The sequence below is a fragment of the Cylas formicarius genome, unplaced genomic scaffold (genome assembly GCF_029955315.1).
Source record: "Cylas formicarius isolate icCylForm1 unplaced genomic scaffold, icCylForm1.1 PGA_scaffold_6__28_contigs__length_40554024, whole genome shotgun sequence".
Lineage (NCBI taxonomy): Eukaryota > Metazoa > Arthropoda > Insecta > Coleoptera > Brentidae > Cylas > Cylas formicarius.
Window position 1 is genome coordinate 11,108,544 of NW_026844347.1, and position 14,427 is coordinate 11,122,970.

Sequence of the window (14,427 nt, forward strand, 5' to 3'; positions counted from 1 at the left end):
CGAAATACACTCTTCTAATAACTTTAGTATTAAGAGATTGCTTAAGCTTTCGCAGTATAAACAGTGCCGATGGAATTGATTTACGTGAATCTCGTAATATTAATATTTGAAGAAACTAAAAGATTTTATTTTGGATTCAAAAGCAAGTAATTTTCCCCAAACCAAGATACATGGCACAATCGCACGCACCTCTTTTATAGTCGACATTCTGAGTAAAAACCTCACTGTTCATGAGCAAAAAATGAAATTTTTAGCAAGTAGTTTAACAGCAACTCTTTCAGTATAATTTCAAAAATCTTGCCAAAAATTGGCAATATTGAAATATGACAGATCAATTAATTGGCTGTTCATATTATAGATATCTATCTTGCTTTCATAATTTGAGTTAAAAATAAAATTATTGAATGCTAGTTTTTGTTGTTATCTTGCTTGTATTCCCTTTTTAAATATCTGTAAATATTAATGCAAGCGGAATCTTTTTTTGAAGTGAATGATAATAAAGTTGATAAAAGTAGTGCATAAAATTTGCTATAGGTAATTAACATCATAATTTGAATATACCAAACACGAATTCGTTTTCAGAAGGTAATGTTTAAACTTGTTAACGTTTCTAACGGTAAACCTCCTAGTGAAAATTGAAGAGCTAAAAGAAGAATTATTTTTTATTCTTAATATTTGTGCTTAATGGTCAAAAATGCAAGAATCTAGAACTTCAATGTTGTAATCTATGTCTGTCAAGTTCGTGAATATGTTATCGAGGTATGTACTTGATGTTGGTGTCACCCCGGTTGGTTCACCAACCGAAACGGCCAGACGGCACGACTCCAGAACTCAGCTTAACTCTTACAAATTAGCTGAATTTACGAGGAAATTCACATTAAAGTCTCCTAAAAAAATTAGATTACAGATAAGCTAAGTACGAAAGAAGTTTTTCAAATAATTCTAAAAACAAATGAAAGTCGCACAAACAATATCTATAAACACATATTAAAAGAGTTTTGAGAAATAGTGTATGATATGGTATCGCGTCTATTTAATCTGAATCAGTAACATATGCCAAAAATCTCCGCCGTCACTGGTTATTCAGATATGTTCCTCTAACACATTTAGTGCAATCCTGAAATAGGTCATATCTATACAATCGAAAAATGAAAGCAGAAAATTTTCGTAATATTTTCTTAGGTCATTCCAAGTGAATCGTATTTTTCAAACTGCTCCAACAAGCTGAACGTTACGGTGTTATTTAAACCGTCAAAACTGGAATGGTTCAACTACAAAAAAATGTTAACTTGTTTTCTTTTGGGAAGAATCTTACTCGACGGAGATAGTAGGTATGTGTTGGTCAAAATAATCATGCTTAGGAATATTAAGACTAAGTTTTAGGCAAAAACTGAATTACTATTATCGTAAACCGGAACCGATCATTATTGCGGTAACAGTAAAATTGGAGATTCCATATCTTGATGTTGAAATTAAAGAAGAAGATAAACAATTGCACATTTTTGCCAACGATATACTGCTCCATAATAAGTTGAAACATGATATCCAATGCCGAATTAGGAACGACAATAATTGTGGTGTCGAAGTTCACTTAAAAACTGACGAGCCTTATTACTTAGCGTACGGAAACACAAGGTTAAAATTAGCACCCAGTGGTTGGGAAATTGTAAGTGACAAATAAAATTTTGTGATAGGCTGATATTTGCTTTGAAAATGGCGCTGTGCAGAAGTCATTTTATCAAAGTTATGAGTTTTTTAAAAATACTAATAGTTATTAACTTTAAAACTTAATTTATGGGATAGATTAAAACTAATTTTCAAAATGTAACGATATTTATAACGAAATTCAAACTCGAATCATTAAAAATAAGTTCTTCTTTTAAACTAATTTAAAAAGAAAAAATGAAAGTCTTTCTCTCCACTGTTTGGAAAATTTCTTTTTCCCAAAAAACGAATGTGCAGGGTGATTTATTACTACACCGCCCGCCCTTTGATTTACTAACATTTTGGTTAGTTGTGTTTAGTTTTCATTAGTTTTTTTGAGACAGTCTGTCAAAGCGTCTTTTCGGTCATTTGAATATTTTTCATAAACTGTATCAAAAAATCGAATCTCATCTCCAAAAGTGTATCAATTTTAATACAACATTTTTAAATCGGAGAAGGAAATTTGTGCAGGGACAGAAAATGTTCTCTTATTCTCTTAATTAATATTTTTATTTATTTGTATTACATTTTTTTAACTAATAAATAAATATTGGGTTTGAAAAATAACGGTTTTATTACAAATAAACAAGTTTACACAGTTTACGAAAAATATTCATACAGTCACAACAACAGAGATTCTTAGCAAAGCTCCAAATAGTCTGTTTTTTAAAGGCTTACTAGGCGTATCAGGCTTTTATCCATTATTTTCAAAATTGTAGGAAAAAACTTTAAAAAGCTCAAAAATCTTGAAACGTTGACACCTTGTTACACACTTGCCTTTATCGGTTGATGAGTCAAATATTTCTATGTTCGACCTCTTCTTCCATTTTGTTTTCATTCCACCCTGTTTGGTAAAATTTAAATGATTCCCCACTTTCTATTAACAAATCGCGAAAATAATGAATACAGTAAACCATACGTGCCCAAAAATTTTTATATAAATACTCTGTAGATTATTAAAGAAAAGATAAGTCTTAAGTTGATTTCCGTATAGATATTCTAATATTATTTTTTCCTTTCTCAACTCATTGTAATAACCCTTGAATCCATGTAATTGTATTACTATTATTACTAATTTTATTTCAGATCTCCATGTTTGTCGCCGTTTCACACGATCAACTGTTAAAATGGGCAATTGAATTATACAGACCTGCACGTTCCAATGAAAATGATGAAAATTTACAAGTGGAAAAGTTCGATCGTGGAGATAAAATCCTCACGATGAGATCCTACTTAAACATTTATTACAACCAAAGACTTAAAGATGTAAGTTTTAGTACGCATATTTTAAATATGTGAGTTTTTGCCTGTTGATACTTATTGATATTGTAACTTTGCTTCGAAGTGTTTCTTTTTCGTTAATCAGTTTTTGGCCAAGAGAGTGACCAGTAGGGATGTAGCAAACGTCAAAGAAGTAAAGAGCTTTACAAAGTTCATCTACGAAAAATTTAACTGTTAGTTTCTTGTTAAGTGATAGGTTTAAATCATTTCAATGCAAAGCTTTTATTTTGTTAGATTTAGGTGTTGCTAATGCGTTACGAAAATTTTTTACCAAAAACAATTTACCCACTTTTTAAGTGCTATGCCTTGAGAATTTTGCAATAAAACTTCCACAAGGCTACTATTTACAAAGTTCTGTTTCGCCAATCATCCTGTTGGCTTCTTCAGAGCTTATCTCCAACTGAGGCAGGGGAAATACAGAACATTTGTAAATAGTATTTCTTGAGACAGAGCAACAGCTTGAGGTAAATATTCTAAATTTCCTTATATAGTACGACCAAAAAATATAGTGCATTTATTGCCTTGACGTTTTAAGTATTTTACACTACCTTAACCGCAGACCTTAGCAGGGCCGTGGTAAAACGCATCCCCGAGATGGACCGCAACGAATATTTGTAGAAACTTTTTATTTGAAACGTAAATTGACCGTTTTAAATTTAACTGTAGAAGACTGTACTCGTTCCAGTGAGTACAGTCTTCTACATAGTTCTTCGATTTGTAAACAACAGCCTTTTTTTAAGACTATAGATTATATACGCGGTAGATAAAGGTATGTTATAAGAATACAGATAAATATTTATTAGAATCTTAGAATTAAATATTTTCTGAAGGTTCCTGTTTTTTAAAACTTTGAAATATGGAGTCCGCGGAATGAAGCAGTTGTTCCCCTATTAGAACAAGACATGGAAAACAACGCAGAATTTGAAGATGAGTGGGGATGGTGGTCGAAACTAATGACAATTTGGAAGACAGACTACCTCAGCAAATAAAAAAACAGATCTATTTGTTTTCGGATGCTAAAGAAATTGTTTTGAATGTTTACAATTTTATAAGAAATTCAAAAGGGGAAGTAGGAGCAGCAATAAAAACAAGTGACTTGACCAAAGTCCGAAGTAAACTGTAAGAAAAATTGTTGCAAATGGGATAGTCAAGCGGATAGTAAGAGAAGATGCTGGTACTAAGCGAGTTTTTAAAGAGCAACACGCAGCTCTAATTAAACGTATAATCTATGAAGCTTATATTGTGAATAGTGTTTTAATCCTAGAAGAACTGCATAAAAAAGTACTGTCAGACTTAATCATTAATTGTACCAAAGAGTCGTTGCGTACGTTTTTGAAGAAAATGGATATGGTAAGAGGTGGCTAAAATATCAGTACAAAAGCTGGTCTGTGGAAAACGAGTAATAAAAATATTTATCGAGAACGATTGGAGTTGATCATTGAACTAGGTGACGACAGTAGCGATAGTGACGATTTTTTAAGTGACTGATACTTTGTTATTATTATATTTAATATTTTGTTTATTAATAATGATACTATGTAGAAATGAAATAGAACGTAATAAATTGTTACTATGTACATGTTTCAAGAATTGCTCGTCGAAAAAGATTTGAAAACATACTTATATCCCGCTTGTTGTGTTGGTCGATAAATTCTTAGCGGTCCTGCAGTGGTTACGGGTAAGGGTCTGCTCGGCAGGGTTTTTATAAGGGCTGCAGTTTTGGGGTACTAAACAGCAGGCAAAGTTAATCACGGGGTCTGTTGTAAAAGCACTATATTTTTGATCGAGGTATACCTTTAATCTCTTTTATTCACACTTTGCTAGGGGCACATCCTAAATGACAATCTGCATAAGGTAAACCTATATATAATGAATAAACCTACTTCCTATTAAAGGTCTTGATTATATTTATTTATATTATTTTATATCATCCCTCAGTGGAGTTTTAAATATTTAAAACGAATTTCACTTTAAAAATTGCTTATTTTTTTATCCTTATATATTCCTCTACAAATTGTTCTATAACTCCATAAGGGCGAGAATTAAAGAAAATAACTAAGTATCTTCAGAAACCGGAACTTAACCAATTTGTCATTTAGAATGAAATATTTTATATATTATTTTATTTATGAATTTTTTTCGACAATTCTATTAAATTTGTATAAGGTTGCCTCCTTATCTACGTGTCCAAACGTCCTAGAAATAAACCAGCCTTAAAAAGGAAACCATTGTGTTCAGTAGACTTAAAAGTGAATCGGAACAAATTCTTCAAGAATGTAAAGCAAAAAGAATTCATTGTGATCCACTTTTAGAGATGATCAATCTCTCTAACATAATTTCATATAAAATTTTACAATTAAATACACACTTCAGATGAGCAACAAATATTTTACAAATCTTATGTTGTAAATTTGACTCATTTCCAAATAAATGCTATCATATTTTAGCTTTCGGATTTTTTCAAATCTCATGCCAACTATATGTAACTTAAGTAGTAAGTAGCTTAATAAACGATAAAACAAAAAAGAGAAGACTTTTTAAAACTACGACATTTTACCAATATTTAAAAAGCCTTAACTGTTAATTCACTTATCATCATCATCGTATTGCTTTAAAAAAAAATATATTTCAATATTTTGAAGCGAATCTAGCTCATTGTGCGCCATATAGGCTTCTGTCTAGGAAAAATATATTCAATAGATTTGTTTTGTAGGAAGTAATGTGAGTAACATATAGTAAGACATCTTATTATTAACTAATTATTATTAACTTATTTATACAAAAAGCAATTAATTCAATAAATATAATAATGTAAATATAATCTAATAGATTTTTTAAAATTCCAGATAAAAGATAAATTTTTTACAATTGCTCTTCGTTGTAAAGAGAATAAAGTTTAAAATTATAATTGTTGAGTGAGTGCACTGTACGGAAGTTTGAAATTAATCATATGTTTTTCAACGTTTTCCTCGCAGGAGTTTCCGCTCTTCCTGCATCTTCATTATCCGAATATAGCAGTTAAACCCGACCGCATAAAATTTGGTTATATTTTGACCGGATCAACAGTACAGGGTTTGCTATCAATTTTTAATTTAACAGGTACCAATTTAGTTCTTTTCTTGTCCTATGTCATTGAGGCCTTTGTTTAAATATTTTCAGGTAGTGAAGTTACGTTCCATATGTTTAAGTCGTGTCCTGGATCGGCAATTGCAGTGATCCCAGATTCGGGAAGAATAGATAGAAGTACCGGTTCCAATCACAGCTTCATAAACATAACCGTGTGTTTTACACCCAGGTAAATGTATAGTATAACATGCAATAAGTTTGATAAACACCATTTTAGTCACGAGTTTGATTTAGCGGAGCCAAGAAGTGATAACGAGATATTTTCAGTAGTCTTTAGTGAGTTTGGAACTAATGAAAGTAGGACTAAATTTTATACTTAAGAATTATTTGCAATAGTCAACTAAAATTAATTATCATTTTTTAATGTTTAATTAAAAAAGTAAACAAGAATTGAAAAAAAATGCTGAATAAGGGCTTCATTAAATAAAATAAGATTTAAGGCCATAGGTGTATATTACGCAAATTTAATTGATATAACCGGTTGACCCGTCTTTATGTCCCACCCTTTAAATTTATGAAACCAGCAATAGAGTTCAAAAACAATATCCATTAAAACATTAGAACTGGCTTTTACTTTGATTTTGAAACTCTTATTTTGATTTTTCTCTCTTGTTTCAGCGAGAGTAGAGCCTACCGGGAAACAATACGAGTCATCACGAACATACCTGAATGTTACATGGACGTTGCCGTAGAAGGATGCGGGTCGTGTGATGAGAAATTTGTCACATATTGTATAAAATAGACACAAACTACGCAACCTAGTTTTTTATTTTACACGTTTTCCTAAAACAGGCGATAAAAAATCCGACGGAATCCATTACGGGATTCTCTGCTTCGGGTCCAAATCTCTGTACCTTTTGTCTCTCATCCTCACTTAACGTAATGCCTTCCCAACCAGGACGGCCTAAGTGATGAGTCGGTGAAATAAGTTTGAGACAATTAAAGGTGCTCAGTGCCCAGGCTACCATCCCTTCATTTTCTGAAAGAGTTATTGTACAAGTACTGTACACTAAAGTACCCTCTACTTTTAAAAGGTGTACGGCCTGTAATAAAAACAAAACTCATTAATTCTAGATTTGATTTAGGATTACAGTCGCAATAATAATAATGATAATAATAATAATAATAATAACAATAATAATATTCTTTATATAGTGTTAAAGTATCGAAATATTAGTCAACATCTTTATTATGATCATTTTCCCAAGAGAGCAAAATTATGCCTGGGAATGCTCTATTTCCTATTACCTCCATGTCTTGTCAAAATATCATGTCATCAGCCCATCAATCTTTGTCCTTAGGCAATAAATTTTCTTTTTCTCACTAATATCAATAACTGAGCAGAGTATAGGAACCTTTTGAACAAATCCCAAGATAGATCTCAATATTCGTTTGTGTAAATTGAAAATATGTGGTGCCTTTTTGGAAGACCTGACCATAATAAAAAGTTTAATTGCCTCGAATGACACAATCTCCCTCAATCTTCTGACAAGTGCATACAAATTGCTTACACTTAAAAGAACACATGAAATGTGATAATTCTAGCTTCGATTAGCGTCTATGAAGTCCCGAGAATTATATGATCTTTCGTTGGAACTATTTTTCCATCAAATTGTATCAACAAGGGCTCTGTATTAATAAAGTTTTTAGAAAAAATCATCAATCCCGTTTTTTGGCATTTAGTTTTAAAGTTTCTCAAGAAACACTTTGTTTTATCCATCCTGTCTTACTTGAACATCCAGAGGGAACGTCGTCACAAAACTGACACACCCAGCGGAAGTCAGTTCGCCACATTCTTCGCATTCAACACAAATAGGATGGGTCCAGAATGGAGCTCTGTGATACCCCCTTTCACATGTCACACTCAGATTGTTTTCTATTTTACAAATATTATTTCATAAAATCTGCCGCAGCTCATGTAATATACATCAACAACTTTATGATTCTTATCAAAATTTTCAGTTATAATTGTATCAAATAATGCCAACCCTGTAGGTTTCTTTCATATAACCCCAAAATTAATGTTTATTTAATATATTATACCCAATTAAATGATTTATTACTCTAAGGTGAATAGCTTTTTCAAAAAATCTTAGGCACTGAGTGCAACAGCAACACTGATCTGTTATTTTGAATATCCAGCCTGCCCACTTTTTCAAATACGGGTACCAGCTTAGCTGTTTTGAATCTTCTTCTTCTTCAGTGTCACAACATCCACTGCTAGATATAGGTCTCTCTTGCTAGCCTCCACTTTTGTCTGTCTGTGGCCTTCTGATAACATTCTCATTCCGCCGCCTCTCTTACGTCGTCCATCCATCTTCTGGAAGGTCTACCGATGTTGCTTTTATGGTCCCCTGGTCTCCATTGCATAGTGTGATTTATTCATGGTGTCTAGTCTTGTCTAGCAATGTGTCCTCCACCTTCGTTCATCGTCTGATCTCTTCGTTACGAATATATGGTCTCCAAGGTTGATACCCTGTGTTTTTCTGAGTTGACTGATTTTTCTAGAAGTCAGACTTGTCGATGCCAGTCCACAGGTAAAGACTAGAAGAACACAGGTGGTTAAAACTTTTGATTTCAAATTTATGGGTATTTCAGGATTCTTAAGAATGATGCTTAGCTTGCCAGTAACCGCCCAAGTCATTCGGATTCTTCTGCTAATTTCGGCCTTTTAGTTTTCAGCTTCTAGATTTTCTTGTCGACCCAAATAAATGTAGTCTTCCAACCTTTCAATTATTTGATTGTCTATCTGAATTTGAATTTCTGGTGCGATTATTTTGGTTTTTCTTAGGTTCATTGTCAATCAGGCTGTTTTCAGTCCCGTTAATTTGTTTGAAAACGTCCTCTAACGCTACTATAAAGAGTTTGGGGATACAGTGTCTCCCTGGCTAACCCCTTTCTGGTATTAGCCGTGTAGTTAGATTTTATTGTTTTTACTTTACTTTTACTTTTCAAAAAAGCTTATTTATATATCAACCATTTTCTATGACAGCTACTAACATGATTGAACAGGGCTCAACACAGCAAAAAACATTAACGCCAATTTTCAAAATGTGGGTGGTGGGCAGTAAGAAAATGAGGCCATGACCAGTTTAGACTTAGACAGAGACGTTGGTCGGAATAAATATGAAATTAATAATCCCATTTAAATGTTATTTTTATTTCACAATACATTCATGATTATCTGAAGAGAGCTAGCCAAGATTCAATATTACAAATATCTCGTTAATGGAAAAAGTTATTGACTTAATTATCAACTAATCACCAACAACGATATATAAATACTGTGTCTCCTAACGTAGTTACAGTGATGCTAGAACAAGTAAAGAGGATGGTTAAATGTTTACTAAAAAAAAGTTTGATAAACACCATTTAAGTCAAGAGTTTGATTAATAAATAAGTAACTGTTGACTTGTACAGGGTGGCCCGTTTAAGAGATGCCTATACCTTATCTCAAAATGTACGGGGTTACAAAAAATAAATAAATACATTTTTCTATATATATTTCTATTAAAATGATCTTTATTTTTAGTATTTCCACTTTTTTGGAATATGGAATATCCTACATTTTATTGCATTTTTGGATAGTCCTTTGAAACACAAATTCAACGATATACATGCGTATGGGATTGTGATGCACCGTTTCGAACTGATTAGCGATCATCTTCAGAATTCGGATTATGTTATCATTGTTGGGATGCTTATCAACTTTTTAAACTTTTTTCCATCTATTATTTTTCCGAAAATAGTGCTTTTCTTTAGGCAGTGATTAATGTTAAAATATTTTCTTAAAATAGGTTGTGTTGCCACGTTTCGCAAAATGATATTTTTCTCAATTTTCTTAAATGAGACATCCTATATATTATTGAATTTTCGAATAGCCACTTCAATAGCAATTTCAAATATATATCATAGTACGGGTCTCTGACTTACCGTTTTGGCTTAATTGGCAATTATTTAATCTAAGAATCTTGTAAATAAGGTCCTTAAATGAAAAAAAAACTTTTAAAAAATATTCATATTCTTGACAGTAGCTTTGCCACTGTTGTGGCAATATTACTGACTTTTTGACAGGTATCAGTGTATTATAATATTTTAAGCGTATTTTTGTGGACTTCCACAAGTTTCTATTAATTTTATTAAGTTGCATTTTTGTTGAGTCTATTTTGTACAATGTATACGAAGGAAGAAAAGGTGGACCTATTACAATGTTACATCGCCAATAAGAAAAGCCCGGCTCCTGCTCTCCGGCAATATGGTGCCAAATTTCCCCATAGGCGATTGCCAAGAAAAAAAATATTTGCCAAAATATATCAGTAGTTTCGAACAAATGGCAGTGTTTTAGTAAGAAAAAGTAGCAGCCGAACGGTTTTGGATGAAAATGTGCAGCTAGATATTCTTCCGCATTTTGAAAATACTTCAGAGACCACCACCCGCCTTGCCGCTTCACTTCCAACATGTTTAAAAATTAACAGTACAAAAACTACAAGAAGCAGATTTTAACTTAATATTCGAATTTTGCAATATAATGATGGATAGGCATTTTTTAGAGAACATATTTAAAAGTATAATTTGGACCGACGAATCAATATTTACGTCTGCGATGTTATTTAATAAAATAAAAAATGTGTTTTGAAGTAAACAAGCAGGAGCTAAGATCCGTGAAAGTATGGTGCGCAATCTGGAGATCTAGAATTTTAGGACCCTTATTTTACCAACAAAATTTAACATCCAATTTAATTTGGCAGCAAGATGGCTCTGCTTACCATCGAAGTGCTGCAATCATTCGTTTTTTAAACGAAAATTTCCGAGAGTGAAAAATAGACAAAACGGAACCACCTCCTGGGCAGCGAGGAGTCCAGATTTGACCCCATGAACTTTTTTTTGTGGGTCACATTGAAAGATATGGTTTACAAAGATAAACCATCATCAGTTTGGGAAGTGCAGCAAGTACTTCGGGTGGCAATACATTCTCTGAATGAAACGCATTACGTCTCAAATCCCATATATCATTTAGAAATAGCATATACTACTTATATTCTTCAATTTTTAATATGATTTTTTAATAATGCTCTAAAACGGTTGTGAACAAGTTGATAAGATAAATCTTATACCCAGTTTTTAATTTTATTTGCCAAAACGGTAAGTGAGAGACCCGTAATATGTTATATAATTGAAATTGCTATTAAAGTGGCCATTTGAAAATCCAATAATATACAGGGTGTCTTATTTAAGAAAATTGAGAAAAGTATGATTTTGAGAAACGTGGCGTATTTAAGAAAATATTTTAAATTTTATCATTGCCTAAACAAAAGCATTATTTTCGTAAAAATATTAGATTGAAAAACGTTTAAAAAGTTAATAAGCAACCTAACAATGATGGTTTAAATATAACCCGAATTCGCTAATAAGTTCGAAGCGGTGCATCACAGACCCATACTCATATATATCGTTGAATTTTCTTTGAAAGGACTATCCAAAAATGCAATAAAATGTGGGGTGTTCTATTTAAAAAAAAGGAACCTTGGTTTACCACCCTGTATATAAAAAAGTGACGACGAACTTTTGAATTTAATTTTTTTTGTAACGCCCGTAAGTTTCGAGATAATGGTATATGCCCCCTCTTAAACGGGTCACCCTATACATGGAATAGGAAATAAAAAAAATAAGTTGGTAGAATAATCTTTTTATATTCTTTAACTGCTACCACAGTAGTGAAGTGTTCCGCTGTGATGGATAAAGTTTTGGTTAATATTTGGTTAGCTATTATCTTTATTCGGGTTTAAAGGCCGTCGTCGATTGGAATTACTTCCTAACGTTTCGCTAGCACGAGTGGCGAGCTTCTTCAGAGGTCCTTCCATCTCCGATGTTGGACGTAGACTCGGAGATGGAAGGACCTCTGAAGAAGCTCGCCACTCGTGCTAGCGAAACGTTAGGAAGTAATTCCAATCGACGACGGCCTTTAAACCCGAATGAAGATAATAGCTTATCAACAGGCCGCGAAAGCCTTAACCAATTTATAATATTTGGTTAGTTGGTTAATATGGCAGCGATCAACAGTGCTCCAATATCATGTTTCTATAGAACTCGGCTTTCCAAAATATTTATTGCTTAAATTCTTCTATAAAACCGTTAAGCCGTGCTTCTGATAACTCTAATGGATCATTTGCTATTAGCAATTATATGTGGATGGGTACCAGTTATTATTCACGTGGCAAGCACCTATATTATATTATTTACGTTCCCATTGATCAAAATAGGCCAAGGACAATATAAGGACTTAAGATTACTTTATAAAATATCATTTACCGTTCTAAACAATTTTTTCTGAAGAGGCACATAAGACCGAAGAACTTTCTCTGAGACCGAGTTAAGAAACTGCGGTCTCTTTCCTAACGCACTACATGGTACATCCAAAAGAATTTTGTCAAAAGACTCTGGAGAAAAAGGAGGTCCACTCTCAATTCCTGCAGAAACATCATTTTCGTAAGTTAAAATTTTAGTCGAGTCGGCTTGAAAACATTTTACTTTGGCACCAAACTTAATGCAGTTTTTCTCCAGCTGTTCAACTTTTTTCGGTGTCTTGTCAATTGCAATAATTTTACCCTGAAACAAGTAAATGAAACATACCTTGTAAAAAAACAACTTGAATCTGTTTCAAAAACCTGATTCTTCATAATCGACGCGATATGCGTAGTTTTGTTGCCAGGTGCTGCGCACATATCAAGCACTACTTCGCCTTGCCTAGGCCCCAAGTTAAGAACGCAAATTATAGAGGGCGTGTTTTGTAAAAGTCCCCAATCTGGTGGCAAACAGTCTTTGGGTATGGACGGACATCCCGAAATGGTTTCGGTAACATGAACAGCAATTCCACTAAAGCATAAATATTTAAATAGTTATTATTTAAAAATGTAGTACAGACATTCAAACCTTGGGGTTAGATTTTCTCCAAATAAATTCTTTCTGACAATTTTAACTAAACCGTTTCCTATAAACACTTTCTTGCCCTCGTATATTTTTTGAAATCCTTTTTTGCAGTTTTTTTCTATGTCGACATAAATGCTGACTGCATCGTTTAATTGGGTGCCTATAAAAATATTTCAGCTGGAATACAACAGACCCTGCGCAGTCGCCAGAAAACGAAAATGTATATATTAGCCAGTTAGTTAATACCAAAGTTTACAGAACATTTCGGTAAATATTGCAAATACCATATTTACCAGCAACCATTCCCAAGACGCCAGGCGCGTAAATATGTGACCCTCTCAGAACTGCGGCCCCGCAATCATTGTCTACTACCACTTCTTGCCGAAATTTATTTAAACTTAATTGAGTTGTATCCAAATGCCTTATAAATATCATATCAGGGATAGAAGAGTGTAGTTCAGCATTCAACTCACATTTCGACTAAAAAATTAAATTTAAATAACTGCGGAGTGGGTAATTAATAAAAGAGCACGTAAACAAATTTTTATATATAAACGTTTATACTTTTTCTAAAACTATTCGTGTTAGGGTATATTTAATGAAATTGTATTAAAAATGTTGAAAAATATACCTATATTCATGGCAAATTACAGATAGCAAACCGCGGTTGTTACGTATTTTGAAGATTGCTGCGAAAAAATAACGTTGATGCATTTTATACGTGTATAAAACAATTAGTATTTACCTTACTTTTCAAGAAAAGTCGAAATATAAAGATTGGTTCTAGTTATTTCTAATTTAAATGTTGACATATTGACACAGAACACAGTTTAACTGATTGCGTCATTTAACCCCTTTATAACAGACATTGCGGGTACCTTCAATCGCTTTAAATAGTTAAAACGTAATAATCCCGTTGCTTTTGAATATATACGCACGATTTTGCTAGCACATTGAGTGTCACCAGCAAAAAAGTATTCGAAAACTTGATACCGCTTAAAGAATGGTTTTCTAGCACTGAATTTAAAACTTACAGCGACAAATTTTTCGCTCTTACCAGCTCTAGTTGATTCTGAATACTCGACAAAACAGATCCGTTATCAATCTTCAGTCCATTAATTCTGTAAGTAGTTACTTTTGGAAAAGTGCATAACCATTTTACTGTTTTTTGGAGGTTTTCAAGTTGAATCTGTCATTGAAAGCCGCCTAATAGTAAACAGGTTCGTCACCTTTAAAAAAACAAAGCTTACCACACTAGAACCGACATTTTGGTGACCATCTTTCAATTCGGTTAAAATATCCAAGTTAAAATCTTCATTGAAAGGCGAAGCTGGATATGGCATCTTCTGCAATCGAACTCAATATTTTTTCTGGTTAAACCATTAAATT

The 14,427-nt window shown here is 32.8% G+C and overlaps 2 protein-coding genes across 6 annotated transcripts in view; one reads left to right on the top strand and one right to left on the bottom strand.

The window, feature by feature from the left end:
• Positions 1-6,853, top strand: part of LOC132702970 (uncharacterized) — a 31,890-nt gene extending 25,037 nt beyond the window's left edge. Inside the window, exons 17-22 of the mRNA XM_060671917.1 lie at positions 1,183-1,331; positions 1,384-1,666; positions 2,791-2,970; positions 5,961-6,084; positions 6,145-6,280; positions 6,730-6,853. Coding sequence (XP_060527900.1) covers positions 1,183-1,331; positions 1,384-1,666; positions 2,791-2,970; positions 5,961-6,084; positions 6,145-6,280; positions 6,730-6,853 — 996 coding nt within the window. The remainder of the gene's footprint in view (positions 1-1,182; positions 1,332-1,383; positions 1,667-2,790; positions 2,971-5,960; positions 6,085-6,144; positions 6,281-6,729) is intronic.
• Positions 6,854-6,869: 16 nt separating this feature from the next.
• LOC132702971 (tRNA (cytosine(72)-C(5))-methyltransferase NSUN6) lies at positions 6,870-14,423 on the bottom strand. 5 transcript variants are annotated; one of them, XM_060671918.1, is made up of 7 exons: positions 14,289-14,423; positions 14,096-14,227; positions 13,332-13,518; positions 13,042-13,198; positions 12,777-12,984; positions 12,421-12,717; positions 6,870-7,154 (listed from the first exon to the last, which is right to left on the bottom strand). In XM_060671918.1, exons 1-7 carry the CDS (start codon positions 14,379-14,381, stop codon positions 6,870-6,872), a joined length of 1,359 nt encoding a protein of 452 aa, XP_060527901.1. In that variant the 5' UTR covers positions 14,382-14,423. The 5 variants fall into 5 exon arrangements, with proteins under 5 accessions (XP_060527901.1, XP_060527902.1, XP_060527904.1 ...); XM_060671919.1 differs by lacking the exon at positions 14,096-14,227 and having other exon boundaries at positions 14,289-14,398; XM_060671921.1 differs by lacking the exon at positions 14,289-14,423 and having other exon boundaries at positions 14,073-14,208.
• Positions 14,424-14,427: the final 4 nt, after the last annotated feature.